This window comes from Varanus komodoensis, unplaced genomic scaffold (genome assembly GCF_004798865.1).
Source record: "Varanus komodoensis strain SLA01 unplaced genomic scaffold, ASM479886v1 scaffold11, whole genome shotgun sequence".
Classification (NCBI taxonomy): domain Eukaryota; kingdom Metazoa; phylum Chordata; class Lepidosauria; order Squamata; family Varanidae; genus Varanus; species Varanus komodoensis.
Window position 1 is genome coordinate 19599869 of NW_025335317.1, and position 24463 is coordinate 19624331.

At 47.3% G+C, this 24463-nt stretch overlaps 1 protein-coding gene across 2 annotated transcripts in view; it reads right to left on the reverse strand.

Annotated features, from left to right (window-relative positions):
- SPOCK2 (SPARC (osteonectin), cwcv and kazal like domains proteoglycan 2) overlaps positions 1 to 24463 on the reverse strand; it is a 68911-nt gene that overhangs the window by 23040 nt on the left and 21408 nt on the right. For both annotated transcript variants that reach the window (XM_044420523.1, XM_044420521.1), the window contains exons 2-3: positions 4788 to 4796; positions 2746 to 2791 (exon numbers count right to left, since the gene is read on the reverse strand). In XM_044420523.1, coding sequence (XP_044276458.1) covers positions 2746 to 2791; positions 4788 to 4796 — 55 coding nt within the window. The remainder of the gene's footprint in view (positions 1 to 2745; positions 2792 to 4787; positions 4797 to 24463) is intronic.

The window sequence follows — 24463 nt, forward strand, 5'->3', positions numbered from 1 at the left end:
CGTGCATCTGTTCTATGGGGGAATAGTTCTTATCCTGGTCAGATGAGTTTGTGAATATGTAACCCACCCACATCTCTGTGGATCCACATCAGCACCTTTATGTACTGGCTGGCTTATACCGAATGGTGTCCAGTCCTGACGCACATAAACAGAAAGCTCTTTGAAATTTGCACTCAGTATTTGTTTGGCTGCACACAGAACAACTTTGTGCAAGCAACTCCTTTACCAAAGAATCAAGCTACAATGATTTTGGTCAAGGTTCTCCACCATGTTAATCCATGGGGATATCTTTTTACCAATTTGCCATCCAAAAGTGATCTAGCATTCTCCCTTTCCAATTTTTTATACATAAACATTTAGATTTTTTTTAATAATCCAAAGCTCTTTGGGAGGTCTGTACCTATTTAAAAAGAAATATAGCACTGTCTGCACCAATCATAGGATATAAATCAATGACATTCATGCATGTGCCCACAGAATTTAGCCATGATGTCTAGTTATCATGTGAGCCAAAACAGAAAAGATTTAAGCCAGAACTCTGATCCGGCAACAGCTGCCTGCCTATAGAAGGCTCTCATGTGCATTCCTGACAAGGATGCAGATCTCCATCCGAACCGTGATGCTCTTTCAGACCCCACTGAATTGTCAGGATTCGTCTTCTGATGTGAATGGAAGGCTGCATCAAATCCAGGTCCGCCCAGTTACATGTTACAAGTTGCCAGCTATTATTGTTGGATTTGAGCCACAGGCTTCAATCCAAGGGAGTGTTAAGAACACTTAAGCCCATCACTTTCAGTGGGCCTAATAAGCCCACTTAAATCTGTGAAGGCAGCAATCTTTACAAGCAGAAAAATGCAGCCTGCATCAGGCAGCCCTAAAAAAAAAAGGTTCCTTCTTGAAGGTCAACTGATCAGTATTCTTGTCAGGCCAGAACGGTCAAGGTGTTCTTTAAACTGAATTAATTTTATTGAATAAAGCCGAGAGAGATCAAACAACTGGTATTGTGTGCTTCATTTTTTAAAATAAAAAATTCTGAGGTCTGGCTTAGGCAGTGATTGGAAGTCAGCAAGTCAAGATCAGGTGTTGATAACTGGAGAATGCGGAGTTGGCAGGGTGCCAGTCCAAGTCACCACCGTCACGTCCTTGCTGCAGGTAACCTGGTGGCCCCCAAACCTTTTGGACTCCGATTCCCCTAATCCCAGACCATTGGCCATGCTGTCTGGGTCTTACTGGAGCTGTAGCCCAGATTATCTCGAGGACAGCTGGTTGTGTAACTCTGCTAGGGTTGGCTTCACATGCTGAAAATTCCAGGCTTCGTCCTTTGCAATTCTGGGACTGGGTAGAATGGACGAGCAGGAGATGGGAACATCTGGATCATCATCCTGGAGAGATGATGCCATTCAAAGAGTACAGCACTGGACTGGGCAGGTAAGTAGTCCAATTTCGTATAAAAACAATGCCCAACTCTACTGGGAAGCTGAATTTTCAGATCTATACTGAGTGTAACTGACCAGAACCAGCAACGAGTGTAGAGGGGCTGAGAGGGGGGCACTAATCCAACCACGCCACCCTCCTGATCTGTCCCCTTCTTACCTTGTTCAACACCGGCGCTCTGACCTCAGGGACATTAGGGCTGTGTGCGTCTGTGTGCGCATGCATGTGTGTGTGTATCACCCCCACAATGGTAGCCTGCCAAAAAATCCCATGTCTTCTTGAATGCCTTCTCAGAGCAGTGCTGCCCAAATTTAAAAACTATATAAACTTATGTATGGAACACCCAAAATTCAGCACGGATTTCTTCAGAAGAGTAAGCCTATTGTGCAAAAGCAGGACCGTTTCTGAGAAGGCTCTGCTCCAAGTTATAACATTATGGATCAACGGCTAAGAGCCCTGGATGTCTCAGATGAGAGAGGACAATTCAGGCTATACTACCTGCTTGTGCGTTTCACTTCTTGAGCAGAAGTTAGTCCTGCCCCATTCCATGTTTTATAATTTGAATGTTTATTCAGTGTTTGATTCCTTGCTTCTGCTGCGCCTGTGTTTTATGCAGCAATTTATCCTAATGGGACAGGGAAAGAAAGACTGACAGTACAATTCTATACACACTTACCTAGGAGTAAGCCTCATTAAATTCAGTGGGGCTTACTTCTGAATACATATGCGTAGGATTGCACTGGCATTAATTAAAATACCTGGAACAGAAATCATCCAAAAAAGAAATTGACTGAAGACATGGACAGCCTAATCTACTGAATTATCCAGGGCACAGTGGGAAGGAAAACTATGCTCAAGCCACACATCAAATTATTGTTTAACAATATGGATTAGGGGATAGACTATAATGAAAGGAGATTACTGCACCTGAGAGCTATATGGATTCCGAAGTGCCTTCATGTTGCTAACGGAGCAGAGGAAAAGAAAGATAAAAAGGAAGATAACAACCTCCAACCACAAGGAGACTTGCAATTTCTGAATTAGAACCAGGATTTTTGTACCTAGTAAAACACAGGGAGCCACACTCTTCTCCAAACATGTCTATATTCTGGCATGATAATTTGAGTTTGAAGCCAGTCCTAAACATTTTCAGAGCAGATGAAAGCAAGTCCGATGAGCCATGCATGTTAGCTTTGCCTCCAGTTGTACTGACATGCAGAAAAACCCTTCTGTGAAAAAGGCCTTGGCCACTTTCTTGTAGGAGGTGAGAGACTTTTAAAAGGTAAGCACCCCCCTCCCTCCAAAAGATACCTTCATCAACTGGCTGATTATCCTCCCAGCTCTTGATGTAGTCATCCTAAAGGGGAGAAGAAAAAGATAACATTTTAATAATTAAACTGAGGGTTTCTAATGTGGCACCCACTGGGAGTCATAGTGCCCTTGGGGACTTCCAACAGCGCCCACAAAGCTATTCTCTTCCCTGTCCCTTTCAAAATAAATCGTTTAAGCAACAATCCTGGAGTCGTCGTCGTCGTCTTCTCTCTCTCTCATCTCTCCTCTTTGCCTTGCTATTTTCACCTTCTTCCAGATCTCTAGCCTTGCTATTTCTCTTTCCCATCGCTACCTCTTTGTTCATTTTTGACTATCCAGTTTTCCCATAGCAGCCATTAGGCGACTAGCCACATCCACTGTGGCAGCCATTTTGTGATGGTACAAACAACAGTTTCTCACATTCCTAAATGTGCCTAGAGGTCCAAAACTGTTAGCAACTCTTTGTCAGCTATAAACATGCAGATCCTCAGAACTCCAGGAAAATCTAACTCCTTATACAGATGATGTAATGCTTCTTTGATGGCATGAATCCCAGCAAAGGGACTCCGTAATTTCAAAATGTGTGTGTTGGGCTTTTCCTGGAAAGCATAATAAAGAGGGTACGTCCAACAACTTGTTTGACTAAAGGTTATGAAAATCTGCACCTTTTAACATTCCTTCTTCTACTAAAAGGAAATGAACAGGTTCTAGAGTGGGCCTGTGGAATGTGTGCTTTCCAATGCTTGATGGTCTACAAACCCCCATCATCCATTACCACTGGCTATCCTGGTTAGCACTGATGGGAGTTGTAGTCCAACAACACCTGGTTGGCCACACATCTACTTCTCAAGGAAATTTGTCCCAGTCTTTTGTTTCTTTGAAGAAGAATTAGCAACAAAACCCAGGAATTTCAGAATAGCAGGCCACGTCCCTTAGACCACATGTTTCTGAGCTGTTCTGGACAGTTTCCAAATATGGCAAAGCACCAACCGTTAGCAGCCCACTGCAAATCAATGAAACCATTTTCAGTTGTAAAGTGCTATGCAATCAGAAATAAACATGCTCTATCAACCAGAAAAACAAACTAAATGTGGTTTAATGGGAGCCCTGGGGAAGCAAGATGGTCATCCTGATTCATCAAGGTGAAGGAAAAGCTGCCTACATCTCATCTCAAGAAACTTTCATTAAAAAATTAATAAATCTCAACTCACTGTGATTTGGGGGCAATCCAGGATATTTTTTAAAAGCTAGAATACCACCACAGGGTGGTTTCTTCCCTCAACTTTCATGCAATACCATCGTCTCATGTAAATACCACACATGGTAAAATTGTTTCCTTGGGTGGATGGAAAGTGTATCTCCAGATGTCTGGGGGGAAGTATCTGTGCAAAAGCTCCTGTCTGAGGTAAAGGGTTGGTATCTTCCAGATATATGATCTTCTAAAGCTTTGTTACTGCTGAGAGCGAAGCCATACAACTGGAGGAAACACATGGTACAAGTCTTGCTGGACTACACCACTTGAGAATGTAGATGACAAGTGAAGGATGAGCCCTCCCTTCCATATCAGAGCAAAACAAAATCTCCCTGCGCACAGAAAACAAGAGAGAGGCAAGCCTTCTAACTCACCTTTCTCTCTGTATTTCCTTCAAAGAGAAAGGTTTTTTTATACCTTTGTAGTCTGAAGTGGTACAGTCAAGCAAGAGCTGCACCATATGATTCTCTCACTCCTGTAGCTTGCTGTTAATTCAGCTGTAAGATGCCATTTCCTTGATGCTAATGAGGGTAGCATCTATTAAAACTGAATTTAGGTCACGATGTTTATGCAATGCCAATTCAGGTATTGCTGACTTTTTTTTTAAACCAGAAGACCACCACAGACATGAACACACACAACACTGGACCACACAGAACAGCCCTCCCAACAAACCAAAACCAAACTGTAAGGAAGACAAGGAGGGACAGGAATGTTAGAAGGGGACAGTACAGATACCTTGATATGAAGCCAGGCTTTAAATAAAAGTAAAAAAAAATCAATTACTAACCTCCACCTCCTGGAGAATTTAGGCCACACCAGAAGAGCAGTATAAATAAGAGAAAGAGAGAGAAAAAGCCAAGTTTAAAACCCCACACATGAAGCAGCAATTCACAGCAACCAGAGTTTATACAGGCAGCACGACCACTGCTTAATCTACTGCATAAATTCCTAGCAATGTCAGAATACATTTGCCAGAAATGATGTTTTATTAACCATTCCTCTAAAGCATTTTTGTTTTGTTTTTCTAATTTGCATCCATTAAGTTATTTGCCTGTAAGAATGACAACAAATGCATTTGGATTATAAGGAATATAAATCAAGATGAGGGCTGATAATTCAGGACATTTATTAAACGGCGCCATCTTCCTCCAGAGGCATTCGATTGCCTGAGGGGCACGAACGAGAAGATCTCAGCAGGCTGCTCTGGAGTGCTCCTCATATTTCACACTCTGACATTCTCAACAACACGCGCGCCTGAAGATTTCTCCCTTTGCCGCTGCAAATGAAAAATGAAGCAAGCACATGATTAAGGACACAAGCCTATCCAAGATAAGAGACAACAGGCCTGTAACTGCTGGCATGCCCCAGTGAGCCCTTCCTGTCTAAACTTGCACCAGTTTGCCTTAGGACTATCTGCTGGTGACAGTCTCTGTACTGCCAGCTCATTGTGCCATTTCCCCTGAAATTCACCCCCAGAGGAATATATGAGGAACTACTGATAAGTATGGAACCAGCCATTGATAATCTGAATGCACACTTCCATTGTGGTCATTGATCCGGCCATGTTGTTCCTGCAATAAGCTTTTTGGGTGCCACTGCATCCACTCACATAACCAAAGGTTACCAGTGAGAAGGGAAAGATAAAGGAGGTATATTTTTCTTACAGTGTGTTATTTTCCTCCTACTTCTATAACCAGAGGCCTGAATTCTATTTCAGACAAGTTCTCAAGGGCTTGAAAAGGGTGTTCCTGTGCCACTCCTTTGATCAGGCAAAGAGGAGATCAGCTCTGTCTATCCCATAATGAAACAGGACTACAGTCCTTTATCGCAGTCCTCAGGTCATCTCCTCCTTTGACCACCAAAAGAGGCATGATGCAGTTCTCTAAGTGATCCTTGCTTTGCATTTTAACTTGAAGAGCTCAGCTTAGGTTAATAAGCTTTATTTTCAAGAGCCCATTCCGCTTCTTATTCTTGTTTAAGACCTCCCTTCTTTCAATCTGGAGCTGAATTTGAGGGCGAGTTTCTGGCAAACACAACAGAAGCTTCTCTCCCTCCCTTCTGTCTGGAGCCACCTGCCTGAGCTTACCTGCCTGTGCCTATAGGGATGTAAATGGAAAGCAGGCTGCTTTCCCCCATGACGAGAGGTTTCAGATGCTCACTACCTCCCATCCAGCAGATAATTAGCCCACAGCTTCAGGGTCCCTTTCTCCAGGATTCAAGGGGGAAAGGGTGGTAGGGGTAAGAGCCAAGCGATTGGGAAGAAGTGTGCTCAACCAGCCTTACAAGGTAGTTGGGGCACACCTGTCTTAACAGGAGTTTGGTCCAATCTGGCAGGTTCTTAGGTGGTGGCGTATCACTAGTACTGACGAAGAACTGCTGACAGGTGGTTCCAGTTTCACAAACACCTTCACAACCCCTGGATGATCATCTCACTCTAACTCAGGGGTGCAGATTCCAGCCTATTTTCACTTAAAACTCTTTGGTGGTATCAAACTCTTAAGAGAGGCAGTTTTGCACACATCCCATGCCTGATATTCGGCACCGTCATCTTAAGGGTAATGATACTTCAAGTGAGTATGTGGCCATCTGCAAAAGCTATTCTCCAGCTTGCCTAACTCACCACACTACAGAGGCTGATACCTTGAAAAGGACCGTCTTTTTTGCCAGAATCCTGCAGCATTCAGTTGTCTTTGCCCTTGAGTGGGACTCTCCAGAAAAGCAATTCCCTGTGCCTACCTCCGTGACATCCCATCAACCCCGGCCTTTCATTTTCGAGGCCCCGGCGGGACCTCTACTGCTTCTTCCCCTCGGCCAAGCTTCCTCTCTGCAGCATGGCTGGAAGGCCCAAACCATGAGATGAGGGCCCCGCAGGACGAAGAGGCCACATGCTGGCTCGGCTTGACGTCAGAGGCATCGCGTGGCCCCATCTGCCATCCCCACTCTTTGTGACGCGCGCACTCCTGAGCTGAGAGAGGAAAACAAACGACTTCTCTCTTGCTCAAGGCTGCCAAGCCCCTTCCCCTTCCGCTGGGACCCTCTTCAACAGTGCCGCCCACCGCTTGACAGTGCTCCTCCCGCTCTGCCCTGGCCCCGCCCCACAGGACACTGCCAGGAATGGCAGCCAAGTGAGCCAATGAGCTCAGCACTGCGGATGGCGGCACGGAGGTTCTGCGGAGCCACCTGCCGCCCTGGGATTCTGTCCGAGGGCAAGGATGGAGAAGACTCCACCGGTTAGGCGGGCAGCCAGGTGATGGGGATGCAGGAGGGGAAGGGCTGATTCAAAGTGCTCGCTGAGGCTCATTTCAAAGCACACTTGGCTGTGCTGATGCCCACGGAGTAACGCTGAGCAAAACAGCCCTGGCCCCACTTAGTTGCTCTGCCAATGTGAGCATGAAGCAGGGTAACCTCGTATATATTCTCTTGAGTTTCTGACAAGAACAAAGAGCACGAGAGAGAGAGAGAGAGAGAGAGAGAGAGAGAGAGAGAGAGAGAGAGAGAGAGAGAGAGAGAGAGAGAAGCTAGGGAAACGGGGAACCTTAGATTAAACAAGTAAGAGAGATGAGAGCCAAATGAACCACTGCTGCCACAGCCATAGGACATCCTCATGGTCACTGCAAATGGTTATTCTTCCACCTTTCCATCGCTGTACACACTGTACAACCACTGTACACACACTACAAGAACTACTGATCTCTCATGGTTGTATTGGCAGCAATGAGAGTCTAGTTGTAGCTATGGGAAATCTGAACTCTGTGCCTTACATTCCAACAAATGCATGATCAGGAGTTAAGGTAGTCACAAGAGCCAGACCAGAACATTAAAAAAAGGACATTTTGTGCTAGTTTATTTAGGGAGCGTTCAGGCACCTCCTGTCCTGTGCATGAAAACGAAATGGGAAGGTGGCTGCAGGGCCATGAATAGGAAGCAAAGAACTGGAGGCAGGGATTATGATTATGGTTACGGTACATGTCCAGCTTTTGGGAGGGACCCAAGTTGGCTTTCATATGCCTTCCTCTCTCACTTTTACCCTCACAACAATCCTGTGAGGTCAGTTGGGCTGAGAGTCAGTGAATGGCCCAAAGTCAGCTAGTGAGTTTCACAGTCATTTTCAGTGGAAGCCTCATATTTGCAGTAGCAGGATAGTAGTACCATTAGGTGCTAGACCAGCCTTTCCCAATCTGGTATTCTCCGGATATTCTGGACTTTAACTCCCATCAGCCCCAGCCAGCAAATGTTCAGAAATACCGAAAGTCACAGCCCAAAACATCTGGAGGGGAGTAGGTAGGGCAATCTGTACTGAACAAGTCAAGTATTTGCTCATATGAGGAACCTGTACACGCACAAGCCAGTACACATACAGGTATCCATCTGCAAAGCACCCAAACATGTGAAAGCTGGCCATGTATGTGTTTTCAGAAAAAAATCAGCTACTGGTATATAGAAAAAGAAACTAACTCCTGATGCATTAATGGGGTGAATTCACACATGTACCGTCATAATATCAAAATGTAACTTTCAAGTAAGAAACAGCCATCAGGGGATGTCAAATATTGCAGCTCTCCTATCTGCTCACATCTGCCCCATAGGCCCCATTTAAGTTGGGACAGAGGGAGGACTGTTACCTCCCTGTTAACATTTTCGACAGACAAACACATCTTACCAGGAAGTATAAAGGAAAATACACAAAGGTTCTTGGCGCACACATGCACCAAGAGATCCAGGTCTTGCACATGGTGTTTGAACCAGAAACCACAGTTATAAATTAGAAGATTATTCAAAGTTGTACCCGAAATGGGGATGGTTTAATGAGTGATATGCCAGCTCATCAAGATTCCCTGAATATCAGCCTGCTGCTCATGCTCATGTTTGCAACTTCTGTTTGTTTTGCGTGAATGGGAATGGGAAACCCGAATTTCTTCATTCGGACATAATTGGAGAACTCTGGTTTACTGCAAGTCAGGAACGAGGTGCTGAAATGCCCACACACAAGGGGAGAGAAGAGGGCACAAGCCTACACTCATTCTGGCTTGAAAAACTGGCTTTAGGAAGATCATCTGGACTAAGTGAGATGAGATCAGATAATTCACCTGTGTGTTTGAAATGAGCCCAGCTCGTAGCTGCCAGGAGTCCTGTCAAAGGCTAATCCATGCTTGCAAAGCAGAGGGGTTACCTTCAGATGGTTTAACGCTTCTGAAATAATCCTTTCTACTCGGCTCTTTTTGCTTGCTCTTTCCAGGGGGAGAGGAAAGGGTTGCCAGAGTAGGCCATCTGAGACAGTGGCTCTCTTGAGAGGTCAGACTGCTGAAGGAGACACTGTCTGACCTTGGCTGTACTGCAGAGGCACACATTTGCTGAGCAAGAGTGCTTTCTGAAGGCATGCTGGGAACTGAAATGCTTCTCAGCCTTTCTATTCTGTGCCAGCCGCTATACCATAATAACATCCAACAGTTCTCTTTGAGAGCAAGTCTGTGTCTAAGGACTGATTCTCAGTGATGCTACAACATCAGTCTTCCCCCTGATGATTAGGAGTACAACTCCCATTAGCCCCAGACAAGACAGGCAATGGCCAGGAATGCTGGGTGCTGCACTCCAAAACATCTGGAGGCCATCAGCCTGGGGAAGATCGGTGCAACGGCAACAATGAGGCCATCACTGAAAATGGCCATGCGGCATCTAGTTCCTCCCCTCACGCCTCATCTCCAAGGCAACAGGGTGGTGCTGTGAACACCTCCTTCCTCACCGAATGTCAGCCAACCATGCCAAGCAGAGATGAGAAACTCCACCGCATGATCCCATTGCACAGAAAGTTCTCACTGATGAAGGGGAAGTGAGAACCAGGCATAGGGTTGTCTGTTTCACGGGGCACCTTACATATGCCATAATGCTATGCTGAGAGTACGAGCCACAGAAACCCCAGGTTCAAATCTCAGCTCAGCAAGTTCACATGATGGCCCTAAACAGGCCGCCGTCAGCTCTGACACGTTGCCCCAACCCTGCCCCAACAGGACGGCAACGAATCTGGCCTACTGTACTAGCTTGCTGTAAGCATGGCTCAGGTGGCATAAAGCAGGGCTTTAAAAACATCGGGTATTCTTTTTCCTTCTGAGCAAAATTTTGGCACAGAATTGCCCGACAAACAGAGCCATTTGATTTCTTTCTTTATGCAACACCAGCAGCAAATGCTGCCGTTGCTGTAAATAAATGGCAATTAAACTAGGGCCAGAGCTCTTCACCCTCATCATCCTCTTGCTGATAGTGAGGAGCTGCACCTTCCAGATTTGGCTGCCAATGGCCTTCTAGTGGGAAGGCCTGGGGAAAAGAGGCCAGGGGGAAAGGGAGAGGGCTGAGCAGCAAAGCACTTGCCCACTGCAAGGTTCCGTTCTCTTGCTTCTCTCCAATGAGCTTTTCTGCCCCAAGCCACGCCAACTGTCAACGGTGTTCTCCCTCAGGTAACACTGGCATATATTTGGCTAAAATGAATGACCGTTTCTCTGCATCAGCCCTCCAAGAAGAGGCAAGACTGCAGGGGGCCAAAAGACAGAGCACAGTGTGAGAAGTCTGGACTGTAACTACTCTCAGCTCCCCTTCACTTACGGAGGGAGAAGGGACCCAGCTAGAATGGTATCCAAATTGACACAACCATGGCTTGTTCTGGGCCTGTCATTTCCCACCTTGCATGTGAACTGATCATGATGGCAAACTTAAGACAACTGCATTGCTTTTGGCACCCGTCCGAGGGTGTTAAAGGCTGGAGACAGCCTCCTTGAACCTTTAAGGAGAACTTCTTACAGAAGTGATTGCAGATGCTAAGACAGGCCTCATGCTAATACAACTGGGCACAACAGAAGGCACTCTTTGCAAAGCTGAAAGCTCATCTCATCAACTTCATGAAATGACCCCAGGCTTTGGTATTCTATGAAAAAGGAAGAAAAATGGTTCCATGTCCACTTTCTCTACATGGTGCATAATTTTGTACATCTTCTTAAAATATGCACATGCTCATTTGTATCTATAAATGCAAATTTAATACTAATGACTAGCATTTATTTAAATCTCACAGGAGGCAATGCCAACTCATTAATTTGTCCTCCAAATCATAATCACCTCAAATAAAATGAACTGTTCAATTAATTTGTACCTTGCTTCAGATCATCCAAATCCAGTGGAAAATGGGGTTTTCTAAGCTAAATTGCCATGCAGGGAAATACTAGGGCTAAGAGTGTTGCAACATGCAGGGAAGTGAGGTTTACCCTTCCCCAGATTTAATTTCCCTCACATGGCAAGTAAGCTCAGTGGGGGCAGGGAGAAGGAGAACAGTTACGGAAAACATATAAATCACAATCCACATCACGTGTGACATGACGTGTGCTATACATGGTGCAGTGCGTCCACATGCTTGCATGCATAAAGCTTCTCATCAGGAGTTGGTTGCAAGCGAAGGCGCACAGCCTTCAAGCACTGCCCACAATGGCCCCGCCCCCATCCCTTCTCACCTTTCCATGTTTGGCATGGAGATTTAAGATCTATGATGAACGTCTTCTATCAAACAGAGCCAGAACCACCCTTGGCTAAATGCAGGTTGGCTGGAAGTGCAGGAGACAGATATGGGGGAGGGAAAGGTCTGCTCATCCTCCTTGAATTTTTTGAACCTAATGCTTGGACAATGCTATGCTGTGGCCAGTATGAAAGGATGATGGACCTGCAATTTCCATCACCCCTCAATACTGACTATGCTGGTTGGGGCTGATGGGAGTTGTAGGCCAAAGCATCAGGAAAGCAACAAGTTACCCACCCCCGTGGTACTGTGTTTCCACACTGAATATTGTGCTAACTAGTTCTGCAACTCCTATTCACCGATCCAGTGTTCTCATGCAACTATCCAGCAAAACATTACAAGAGGTGGAGACGGGTGCCCTGATGGCCATAAAAGGGTTGCTATTGTTTCTGCCCATGGAGGGATTTGCCCAGTTTAGGTATGGAAGGAAAGAGGAGCATTTTGGACAAATCCCCAGATGAGAAAAGGGCTGGGTGGAGACCACTTGGCCCATTTCTGGGAGGGGATCACAACAGTGCTCTCCTTTCACCGTTGGAAGGCACTTGGTTCCAGCAATGCAGCAATGGCACGCTGGCAGCAACAGCCCCTCAACATGTACCTTGGGTCAAAGGAGGGGGCTAAGGGAGACCAGCCACCACATCCAAGGACACCTCCATACCAAAGCAGACTGTGCTGGCTGTGGATGGTGTGAGCTGTAATCAAACACCTGGGAAACGGGAGATCGGCCATGCTGAGGCAGCACTTTCAGGGCACCTCTGCACCACCGCTCTTCTCTCAGAAGGTCATGGGCTGGATTCACTCGGTCCAGCCTGCATTATTTTTCAGCTCAAGTATGGGGGATTCCAGTACATGCAAGACTAGATCCATTTCTTACTATACACACATGGCTTGTGGGCCTCTCTGGCCTTCCCTGTGCCCTCCTCCCCCTCGCGCCGCTGCTGCAATTTGAAGCAAATTTGGCACTGCTGCTTCCAGGGACATCCACAGGTGCAAAGAGACCCACGCCCCCCCCCCACAAAGCTGTCCCTTTCAAGAAACAACCTATTCCAATGTCCTTCCTGCCATGCCAAGTCTAAAGCATGGTAAACGACTGTAAGCTGCCTAGGAAGGCATCGGCAGTTATAGGCAGCCTATAAATACATTTTAAATAAATGCATTATATTCCACATTCTTCATCAAATCTGTATCATTTTCCACATTGGCCGAGGTTGTTAAGATTTGCAGTGCAATGTATCTGTGGGTCCCCAGTTTGGAGAATGCCTCACCTCCCAAACATATCCATGTTCTGTTACCTGGTGTCCAGAAAGATACTTTTAAAAGCTATGAAGGATGCGTTTAATGAGGGGGAGGAAAGAAAGCGCAGCAGGGGAGGCCGGGCCATGATGGCAGAGACCTTTCATCTTCTCTCAGTCACAGATTTAGGCCCCAGCAGATCAGGAGCCACCAAAGCTGCCTTTCCCCATCACACTGACCTTATACAAAAGCACAGTGCAGCTCTCCTGTCACCCCCTGGGGTGCTTTAATGGCAGTCTCCATTTTATGCATGGCCTCAAAACCGTTCTCTAAAATTTTAATGGGAAATGGAATGCAAGAAGTTGGTTTCACCCCCTGCTTGGGCAGGCAGTGACTGCATATTCAGATCAATATATAATGGCGGAGGGAGCAGGAGTAGAGAATAAAACGTTCTTTACTGCAGACCACTAGTTCCTTTTCAGATGCAATGAGGAGCCTTTAGGGACCACTGAAAAGGCTAAGAGAAAGAAGTTGATCACCCAGCAAGGGAGCATAGTGGGTGCTTTGCATTCGGAAGGCTCCAGGTCCAGATCTCAGGCATCTTCACGTAAAGAGTTCAAGTGCTGTGAGAAAACTCTCTCTTGCCCCAGCCATGGAAAGTCACTGTCCAGGAAGGAGACAACATTAAGCCACATCAAAAGTGCCGTACTTCAGGCCTGCAAGTCAAATCTGGCCTGCCTGGGCCGCTCCAGAAGGCCCCACTGCCTGACTCTGGCTTGCTTTCCTTCCCAATTATTTGCTGGCATCCAGGCTTTTGTGCAGTTTTTACCCCATTTGGAACGGGAGGTTTATGGCCTCTCCCAAGGCTTAGTTGCTGGTAGTAGGAGCTTTCAGCTGAAACAGGCCAGCATTTAGGGTATGCTGGCCCCATCCTTTTGCCTTTGCCTTTGCTCCCTCACCCCTCCCTCTATCCACCACTGGAATAACCCCAGCCCAGCATCTCAAAAATGGAATTCAACCCTCTGGCTGAAAGGCACCCCAGTGCCAGACAGACGAAGAGTCTGCACTTAATGCCTATCTACAGAAGACTATAAATCTGGGTTTGAATGAGATTCAGATGTGCTGCACATTCCCAGGCGCTTCATTTTCCCACCAGTGGCCCTTGCCACCTGTAGCCTCAACTGCACCCAAGAAGAGGGATGATAGGGAATGGGAAGGCTCCCGTGATATTGTCAAGGGACAGGGAAATGATAGGCAAGGAGACTGAAGGAAAAGGCTAGGTCTCCTGCAAAGGGGAATGCCAGTTTGCTGACAGGGAGAATGGTTTTTGTTTGGGATCACAGTGTAAGCAGAAGGCAAGGCTGAAGGGTGGAAAATCCCCTTCCCATGCGCCATGGTCCCAATCATAATTGCTCTGCCACCCTCTGTTTCTTTTTTATAAACCAAGGCATGTGAAATGCTGTCTAGCAGCCAGTCCTTCTACATGGGGCCCTGAGTACCTGCCCCAAAGTCCTGCTTTGAAGGCACCACTGGAGGGAGCACTACTGCAGAGCTTAAAGGGGGACCAACCTGAGAGGGGCTCTAGCCCCGATACAAGGCACCTGCTTTGCCAGCAGGCATCTCTAGGAGGCCTGGAGGAGTTCCTGCCAGAATCCCTAGTGAGCCACTGCCAGTCAGTGTAGTCAGTCTGGGCTAGCTGGATCAATGGTCCGACCCAGTAGAAAGCATCTTCCTGTGTTCCTAAGCTAAAAAGCCAGAACCAAAAAATAACATGAGGATATGGCCAGGGGAAGGCTGCTGACTCCTGTGTCAGTGGAGCTCCTCATGCAGAATAGCTCTGCTTTGGAGTCTTATGGGACCTGTCCATGGTGCTGAACTCCACTCCAAAGGAGTTTTGGTGCCAAACAGCATCCTGGATTGCTCCTATGACATTCAAAATAAAAGTTGCAACGGATAAGGAGCCTCACTGACAGAGAAGTCCCCAGCCTCCTCCAGACGTGGTTAAAGAAAGCAGGCCAGGAGAAATCAGGTATGGGGCAAAACTTTACAGAGGGGTTGGTGCCATGAAGGGAGTGGGAAGGCAAGGTAGGAGCCACAGGGGTGCTTGATGGAGAGGCCCAGATCCTAGCAGGGGAATCCTGCCACTTGCATCTTCTGTCAGGGCCAGCCTTCCTGTTAGTCAGCGAGGGGCAGCAGATGCTGAGGAACAGCACGTGGGTGGAAGACAGAGCTGCTGTGTACTGCCTGGGTCAGCTGGCACCCCCTACGCTAAACTGCTGTCCTCGGGTGCAACAGAAGATGCCTTCTCCTCACCAGCATTGAACGAAGATTCAATGATGGCTCTCTTCTGCATGCGGGGGGACACAACCATGTCATTTACCTCAGGCAGCGAAAGGCCTTGGACCAGGCCGAGCTTCTCCATCAATGCAGCCTTGTGACCTGGCAATCTTAATGGGGCAGCAAGAGCAACTGATGCTGGTGGGTTTCAGCATTGCCTTGAACAGAGGTCATACTTCTGAGCAGCAAGCCGTAACCCAAAGCTAAGATGCCCATGACCTATGCAAAGGTCATTCAGCTCTGGGCTGCTTTAGCATGACTGCTTTCCCTGGACACAAGAATAGATCCAGATCATTGTCCCCCAGAAACCTTGCTTTCTGGGCTTTGGCAAAAGTTGACTCTGTAATGTAGAATCGTAACCCACTGGAAATCCTATTGCTTGGTGACTCCTCAGAGAGTCATCAGACAATGGGAAGAGATGCTTCAACTGCACCCATCTTGCTGCTTTGTTAGCATCCTGGGAGGAGGGAGTAGCTGAGGTAGGCAACCCAGGGATTTGGAAAACAGTTCCCATAATTCCTGGTTATTGTCCATGTTGACTATGACCTATGGGCGGTAGAGGCCAAAATATCTGGAGGGCATCACAGTGATGTGCAATTGCTAGCAGGGCTTCCCCAACCTGGTGCCCTCCAGATGTAATGAACTGTCATGCCCTTCATTCCCAGCCAGCAAGGCCAATGGCAAAAAGAAGAAACAAGTTTTGTAAATAACCTTTGCCTTGATGTCTGCAAGCCACTTGTGCTTACCAAAGGCAAGTGGACAAGACCTTCCACAAAATGGTATGTGGAGTTCTCTTGAGCATGCACAAAATGCTATATCCCAGGCTAAGACTTTCATTCAAGCAGACTTATTTTAGCAGCCATTTCCCCCAAACCTTGCTTCCTTCACAAGCTGCAGCTGCTGCTCCTTTCACGCTCGCTGCTCAAATTCCCAAGCTAGAGATAAAAAGAACCAATGTTTCTCTGTTCCCTTACTGTGCCCCACTGGGAGCAAGTAAACAGGCAGGCATAAATCACAGAGAAAGACCATTGTCTGAATTTTCACACAAAATATTCCTGAGAGTTCTACCATCCAGGGTAGAAATTTCAGGAAGTAGGGCCCAAAATGCCAGCACACTGTAGATTCAAGCTCTTAATGCCAGCAACTACCCCTTAGGAGAGGCAATTCAACCTTTCAGAATGAAGGAAACAATTGCACAAAAGCTGGGAAACCACCAAACAATTGCTGGTTGGGGCAAAGGGGGCTGGATTTGGTCCCAGGCAGGTTAGGCACCCTTGACTTCGACAGCCAGCTAGAATGGCGCTGGCTACAGCTATGACAGAGATACAAAACCATTCCATTGGTTTCAGCAGCCATTGAGCATCTATGAATGGATAGCAGGGCAACAGAACCTATTACTATTTCCAGTCACTTCCTCGCGATCTTCACCTTCTTCATAAATGCCTTTCCTATTCTGAATCACTGAAATTGTGCAGAACAGCAGGGAGCTAATCCCAATCCCTGTCAGGATAAACAGTCTAGATCTGGAAAGCAACATTTACATTCTGAATTGAAATCAAAGGATTTATTTATTGCAGTGCTGACTATAACTGCGCAGGATCAGCTGCTGCATCCTGCTGCTAAAGAAAGCCCTGTGTGTATTCAGGCCTGATGCTCATTCACAAAAGCAGAAGAACGGCTTGCATGCAGGCAAAGGAACCTAAAGTTAACCATATAGACAAATGCACCCCAAACTTTACTTGTCTTGCTGCTGTACTACTGAAGTGGGGGGCAGGGAACCAGAAGCTTCTTTTTACAAATACTGTTACTTTAGCATCTGGTTGCAAATGACAAAAGAGAGCAATTGGAAGTGCACAAGCTCTAAAGAGAGAGACAATTCACCTTGTCCTGCAGAAGCATGGTTGCTTCTCAAAGCTGATTTATCTGGGCAAGTGCTCCAGGCCTTTGCTGACAAAGGATAAACTCTACAAAAGAGCTGCCAACACTGACATAAAGATATCCCCAGGTAATGGGACCAGAGTAATATGAAAAACGCCACAGGCTGCAATTACATCTTTTAATAAAAGTAAAGTAAAAAGTCTCTGCATTTAGAAAAATAGCACTAGAACCTTTATTTACTTTTTTTTTTTTTCAGTTCAGTGCAGGGAATTCAAGTTTAGAAACAGCATGAGTCAGAAGGGTCCTCCTGGGCCATCTAGTCTGACCCCTGGCTCTGCTCAGGGCATGCCTACCATGTGCATGTCCAGCCTTTACTTAAACACCCTCACCTCCCATGGAAGCCCATTCCATACCCTCGGGGTCCTAACTGTCAGGAAGTACTTCCTGGCATCCGCCCAGGTTCCCTGAACTTTGCTCCATTGGAACACATCCTGCCCTCCACTGCAGGGGAAATAAGGTCATGACCCACCTCTGCATGGCACCCCGCCCCCCATGTACCTGTATGTTGCCAGCAGGTCCCCTCTCAGTCTCCTCCTCTCAAGGCTGAAAAGACCCAGCTCCCTCAGTCTCTCCTGATACGGCTTCCCCTGCAAACCACCCTAGTGGCCCTTTGCTGCACTGATTCCAACCTTCCAACTTCCAATTTTGTTTTACACTCAGGAAATTCAAAAGTGCAATCCCCCATCTGCAATCTGAAGTCGTACAACCTCAGCAGAGCTGTATCATATTATCATTATTAGGAATGCACAGATTGATTGAGTTAAAGTGGCCTTTCCTGGCTCCTACTTCAAGCGGCTGAAATCTTCTTGGCTCTGCTATTCCTGTCCACACTATTTCTTTAGCCTTGCTGGCACTCCTGGTTTGTCCAGGGAGCTCGAATCATGCCAGCCGCTTAAGCCTTAGTAACGGCAAGACAACGTATCCGCCAAATGCAACTCAGATGCTGGTCACCTGCATTGCGCTAGCTCTGACTGGCGGTAAAACAGCCATCTCAACGAAGAGCAGCACATGGGTAGCGTACTGGGCCTCCCCGAGAGAGCAGCAGGGGGGCAGGGGGCTCTGTGGCGACGGAGTCCCCCCCCCCCCGACTCAGCCACCTGCTGTCCTGCGACAATGTCCCTGCCTGCCCCCCAGGTCTGTGGTCTACAGGCAAAGCCACCCGAGGCATCGCAGGCGTCTTGTGTTCTGTGACAATCCATAGTATGTTTTAGGCCAGAGCACAGGCATAAATGCCCCAAAGCTGCCCGCTATGCACAGTGCAGTGGAGCCAGGGCTCAGAGGGACGGCATGCTTTCATTAGCAAGGATGAGGATCCTGCACCACCCCATCCCTCCTCAGAATCTCCCCGAGTTTAGCTGCATCCTCACTGTGGCTGGCAGGCAGGGGGAGAGAATGGATTTCCCCAGCAACCAGGTGTTTTCCCCTGTTGTCATGTATACTATGTTGCGCTGGCTTGGTCTTGAAGGCATGATTAGGACCAATTCCCTTTACAAAAGTCCTGATGCTCCTGGAGGAGGCGAAAACCGCTGGAATTGGTTTCTTAGGATAGGTCCGCACCACTGTGAGAATTTCGGGCTGCCATGATGAGGACTTGCACCTTGCACTTCCAAATTTACCAGTACGCTACTGGAGCAACATGCTGATTCCACAATACCAGCTACTGGAGAATGACTAGGTGCTTTTCTGCCCATACTTTAAAATGACAGCAAAAAAAGAGCAGAGCCTTTTACCTTGTATTAGTGCAATTGATTTTGGAAAGAAGTGGAAAAAAAGAAAGCCCCATCTTCCATGATGCATTTGGCCATAATGTGTCTCAGAAAGGCAGTTATTAGTTTTATTTTTTTAAGGTCAGGTTTACGATCTCTTGTTCCAAAGATGTCACATTACGCTAAGTGATACAAGGAAGATGCAGCGGCCTGCTTCTCAGAAGAAAGAGCTTGCACACGGCTGGCTCATTGCAGGGGAAACTGCTCTCTTCCTCTGCTACTGCAGAGCTCGGGAGCATCCAGCATCCTGCCTCCAGGAACAAGCCGAAGGCATCACCCCAGCACTGCCTTGGGGCACAAACTACTTCCGTTCAAGAACACCAAGGAGAGAAGTTAAGGATGGGCCTACTGCAGCATTGGTCAAGCAAAGGGGTTTGCAGGACATATGGAAACCAGGAGGGACCTGGAGTGGTAGCTTAAGACTGGAGGCTAGATCTGGCCCCGGGCCCTGCCCTTCCACACCTCCTCCTGGAGAACATGAGCAGGAGGGGGACCTTGCCCTGCTGTCCTACTTGGTTGCCAGTGTGGGAACGGAAGGCTGGCCTACATGGGCCTTTGCTCTGACCCAGCGAGGCTCTCTGTAATGTCCTCACCAAGCATTACAGGAGCGTTGCCAGTTGCCCCTTTGAGCCGGCACAGGGAGAAACGCCCAAGGCTAATGGCCACAGCGACACTGCACCACCGAGCATGGCGTCAGAAAGGCGTGGCGAGAGCGCCTCTCCACCTGCAGCCTCGCTCCAAAAACGCTGGCAACTCCTGTGCGGGAAGGCAGCGGCAGGCCGCTTCAAACAGGCTCCTTACTTCCGACCATTTGGCCATGCCAGCTGGGGTTAAAACGTGTGGAGGATACAGGCGAAGTGACAAAGCGCGACGATGGCGTGTAAATGAAAATGTGTGTGTGGGGAGGGGGGAAATGTGTGTGGGGTGGAGCTTGCAGGAATTGCTGGGGACAAGAAAGAAATAATAAAGGAGATGTGAGAAATAAAAAATGGAAGGTAGAGCCATCCCTGCACAAAAATGAGAAACAAGGAAGTGATAATGAGGAAAATGAAGATGGAACGAATTACAGGAATGTACCATTCCTAACAACCCTGGGACTGCTAAGAGTGGTGGGGCTTTTTTCTCTGTCTAAACATGGATAGGATTCAAACAGAAATTGAATGTTCAGAAGGTGGTGACATCAGTTTGGGTAGTTGTGAGACACGAAGGCTAATTATTTGAGAAATGAATAAGTGCAGCAGTGTAGCTTTGAACACCAGGATGCATCTACTTTACAAACATATATTAATTTTAGGCCATGTCATGTTTTCACACAATTTCTTAGAACTGAGAGTGCGGCGTAGTGGTTAGAGTGTTGGACTGGAACTTGGGAAATTCCTGCTCCCACTCAACCATGAAGCTCTCTGGGTGACTTTGGATGTATCCAACCTCACAGGATTGTTGTGAGGTTAAGCTGGAGAGGAGGATTATGGGACTCCTTGTAGGAAAAGACAGGCTATAAATCTAATCAGTAATGAGAGTACTGAGAAATTTATAAGGGATAACAGTGCTCTGCATGAACTGTGGAGGCACTTTTTCCAATCTGGTGCCCTGCAGATGTGTAGGACTAAAGCTCCCATCATCTCCAGATAGCATAGGTCATGCTGGCTGGGAATTATGGGAATTTTAGTTTAACATATATGAGGGATACCAGGTTGGGAAAGGTCTCCCCAGAGACTTCTCAAAGTCCTCAGCTGTGTCCAGGTATACCCTGATGTGTGCAAGGCAGGGTGAACCTGACTGCGTCCAAATGGACCCAGAAATCCATGAAAAAGGCAAATGGTTTGAAAAAGCAGCAGCCTGGACTATAAATCTGACTTGGCACGGTGTTCATTTTGTTTTCCATGCCAGGCTTTAGCCACTGAAAGCACTCCAGCCCTCCTGTTAAGGCAGAGCTTAGCCTGCCTTGTTTAGAGAACAAACTCGGCAGCGGAACATAAAGAATGAAACAGCCAGTTTTGCGGAAGCATCTGATTATACTGTGGGGAAATGGATTACCACTTGCACTCAAGGAAATAATTAGACAATTAATCCAGTGGCATAGCGCTTGTACGACTGGCTGACCCATCATGCATGTGCTAACGGGCAATGTGGGTAAGGAGGAAACATGATGGGGAGCAGCAGACTGGTGGGGAGACATGCTTGCCTTCGTTTCCTTACGGAAGGCAAAGTGAGCACCTGCCACCTACCTGCTTAAATGGGGAGCTGGACCCCCACGAGTCCATAAACTGGCTGCTCTTTCCCAAGTCTTGCCTGCCTCTTTCTTTGGGGCAGAAATGGGGTCTGGCAGGACCACTGCAGGCTGGCACTGCACTCCTATACATGGCTACTCAGAAGTAAGTTCCCGTGCGCTCAGCAGGGCGAAATCATGTGGGATTAGAGTTACTGCTTCAGCCCTGGATTCCTGATTGTCCCCACAAAACTCCTAAAAGCATTTGTGTAATACCCCAAATCCTGAAAATTGAGGGGGGGGTATGTGTGTGGGGCAGGAGGGTGGGGAGAAGGAACCCAAGGGAAGGGCAAGTAAAGCTCATGGCATTAGCTTTCAGCAGACATTCTGAGTTCAGGGAAAGCAATTAACCCGGTTGCAGGAGCCGCATCCATCCAAGGCTGAGTGCTCTGCTGGATTGAGGTCATTTCTCTCTGCATATCCATTACAGCCATGCTCTGCCAGGCACATTAGAGGAAACATGAATACACTGACTTTGAGGAGGGGTGGGGGAGAGAGGGAGAGAGGGAAAAGCAAGCAAGGTGCACGCTGGAGCCTCATTACTTGCTGATCCCCACAAAGGGGTCTCCAGAGGACCTCCCGGCGCCCTGGCATTCTTCCAGGAAAGAAAAAGAAACAAGGAGCCAAAATGGCAACCGTTGCAGCCTGGGGAGGCTGATAACGCCAGCAGCCCTCCTTAAATGTCACCACAGGTTGCCTGAGAATAGGAGCCATCTCCCAAATGGCTTTAAAAATGAGTCTGCCTCTCTCTCTCTCTCTCTCTCACACACACACACACACACAATCGGATCTGAAGACAAGTCATAGTGTTGCTGGCTGTGGGCCTGCCCTTTGGAGAGATGGAGCCCATCTATTTATCCCCTTGCACTAGAGCCATGAGCAAGAGTCAGGCCAGCATGAGCTGTCAGACACCCACCCAAGGCCACCTATACATGGTGCAGCACATAAGGATGTGCAAATGACCAAAACACGAGCTCCAATTTTCACTCCAAAGCTTGTCTTGACCTATGGCCGTATCAATTGGGGGTGGGGGGCTTTGTTTTCTTTTTTCTGCGTGAACATCCATCTCTATCTCCATGTGGGCATTCCCAAATGTATGCACGAAGTGCGCACATCTTTGAAATGTATGCATTTTATTTCTCGCTGATTAAAGCTTATTTGCGCACAGAGTCACACATTCAGAAGTACATGGACTTCAACCACAGGTTGCATTCAGTTCTGCTTTCAGGTGCAAACTGGTTAAGTTCTGGTCAAAAATGAACTGAAACAAATTTGTACAAGTTCCTGGTATTTACCAAAGACTGCTGCTGATTTTGCAGTGCATCCTACTCGAGGTGCTTGGACTCACACACAGAAAACACGTCATCAGAGCTGCCACTTGATGCAGCCCTTCCTAGGATGCATTATTTCAAATTGCAAATGAAAAGAGCAGTTCTTTTCTAAGGTCTGCCATGTGTTTTTTAGAGTTGATTTTAAAAACTCTACACCATTTGCTCTATAAGCAAGACTTCCTTCTGAAAGGTAGAGATATGTGTTGCTCAATGTAAATAAAATTGCACATGCTCCTCACTCCAACAATTTATTTTTACCACCCCTCCTTTCGGGTTGCTGTCCCACAGGCTCTGCCCAATCATTTGAGGCATGAAGAAATCAGTTCTCATTTGTGGGCAAAGCTGTTTGGCTTAACCTGCCACTTTCCCAAGGTTTCTGCTTCAGGATTCTTTGCAGGATTAAAATCAGCTCCTTTACATGTGTTCCCTTCCGGCTCCAGGTTTTTTCTCTCACTGCTTTTCTGTATGTTCCATTACACAACCACATGATGGTACTGCAGCAAAGCAAAACTGAAAAAACACAGGTGCTTCTCACTGCAGTTCACTTTATCCCTGGCAGACAATATCAGATTTTCCTTCAAGAAAAGCAACAAAGGAGAGGTTGCAAAGAAATGACTGCAAAGAACAGGAGGAGGAGGAAGAGATCATTTCAAGCACCGCAAACTGCCTTGGGTTAGAAATCACCAGAACTTAATGTAAATGCCTCACCCAGAAAAGCACCAAGTCACCATGGTTCTGCAGAACAAAGAAGTTACCTAGAACTGGGATAGGGAAGCCAAAGTTTCCCTCCCTACAACATTCACTGAGTAACCCAGGCCAAGTCCCTCCTAAGGACTCAAGTACAAAAGACCCATCTCCAACCCAGGCTATGGAAGAATCCTGCCTGAAACCCTGCAGAGTCACTATTAGTCCAGGCATGGCTCAGCAAGACGGGCCATGGGGCTGATTCAGCACAGGATGGCTCCCTGACCTACACAGTCATTGTGAAGATCAAATTCTCTGTCCTACCTCTCAGTCAGGCCTGACCTACACAGCCATTGTAAATATCAAATTTTCGACTTCATAATTAAGCAATTCTAAAAGAAGGAAAAACAAACCTGAGATTCAAAGGAGACGCTTCTGGACCAGGGCCCTGCAGCTGCACTAGACTAAAAATTAAAAGGAAGGCAGAAAGACATGAAAGCAAGGAAGGCCGGTGGCCACTATGCTAGTGAGGCTTTTGCAGCTTTCCCTGCTCCCAGCTTTATAGCAGCTCTCCTTGGTGCTGAGCTCAATCCCCAAAAAGGTTCACCACCATGGAGAGTGCCTAAATTAAAGCTGCAGTGGATGAGGAGCCCCGTTGATATAGGCATTACGAGCCTCTACGCACCTGCCAAAAAGAGGCAGCTAGATACAGATGGAAAGTAATGAATGTTTCAGATGTGATGGAGCCCAGTGTAAAACTGGCAGTACAGGAATATGAGAAGATGAGCAAACAAGCCAATCAACTCTTCTGCCACTGGAAAAGTCAGAAGGCTTTTCAAAGGCATTCAATGGCCTCACTGTGCCCAGTATCACCTCATTTGGTAGCGTTGCTAGAAGGGATGGTCTCCAGCAGTCAACTGACCCTACTCACAGGTATAGGCCTGGAATCCATTCCTGCTGTCCCTTTGAGCATCCCCAGGGCATGGAGCATCTGCTGCTGCAGATAGAAATTTTCCCTGCAGTGCAAACAGCAGCACTGCGGAGAAGACACTGGTAGGGAAAGAAAGAGGTAAACTCCTCCTCTCTTCCATTCCCGAGGAGGAGCAGCTTAATACCTCACAGTAATACATGCCAGTAACTGCAGTCATCATGCAACTCGCATGCTTCTCCCTTGGCCTGCAGCACGATTGGCTTTCTGAAATTTCTCCTGTCCTTGACTGCTCTACCCAGCAAGGTTTCCCCAAAGACTTGCTCACACCCAGGGGCGTTTATCCCAGCTAGAACAGGTCTTTAACCTTCCGTACATGAAGGCCAATGGCTACAATGCACAGGAGAAATACCACAGGAAGT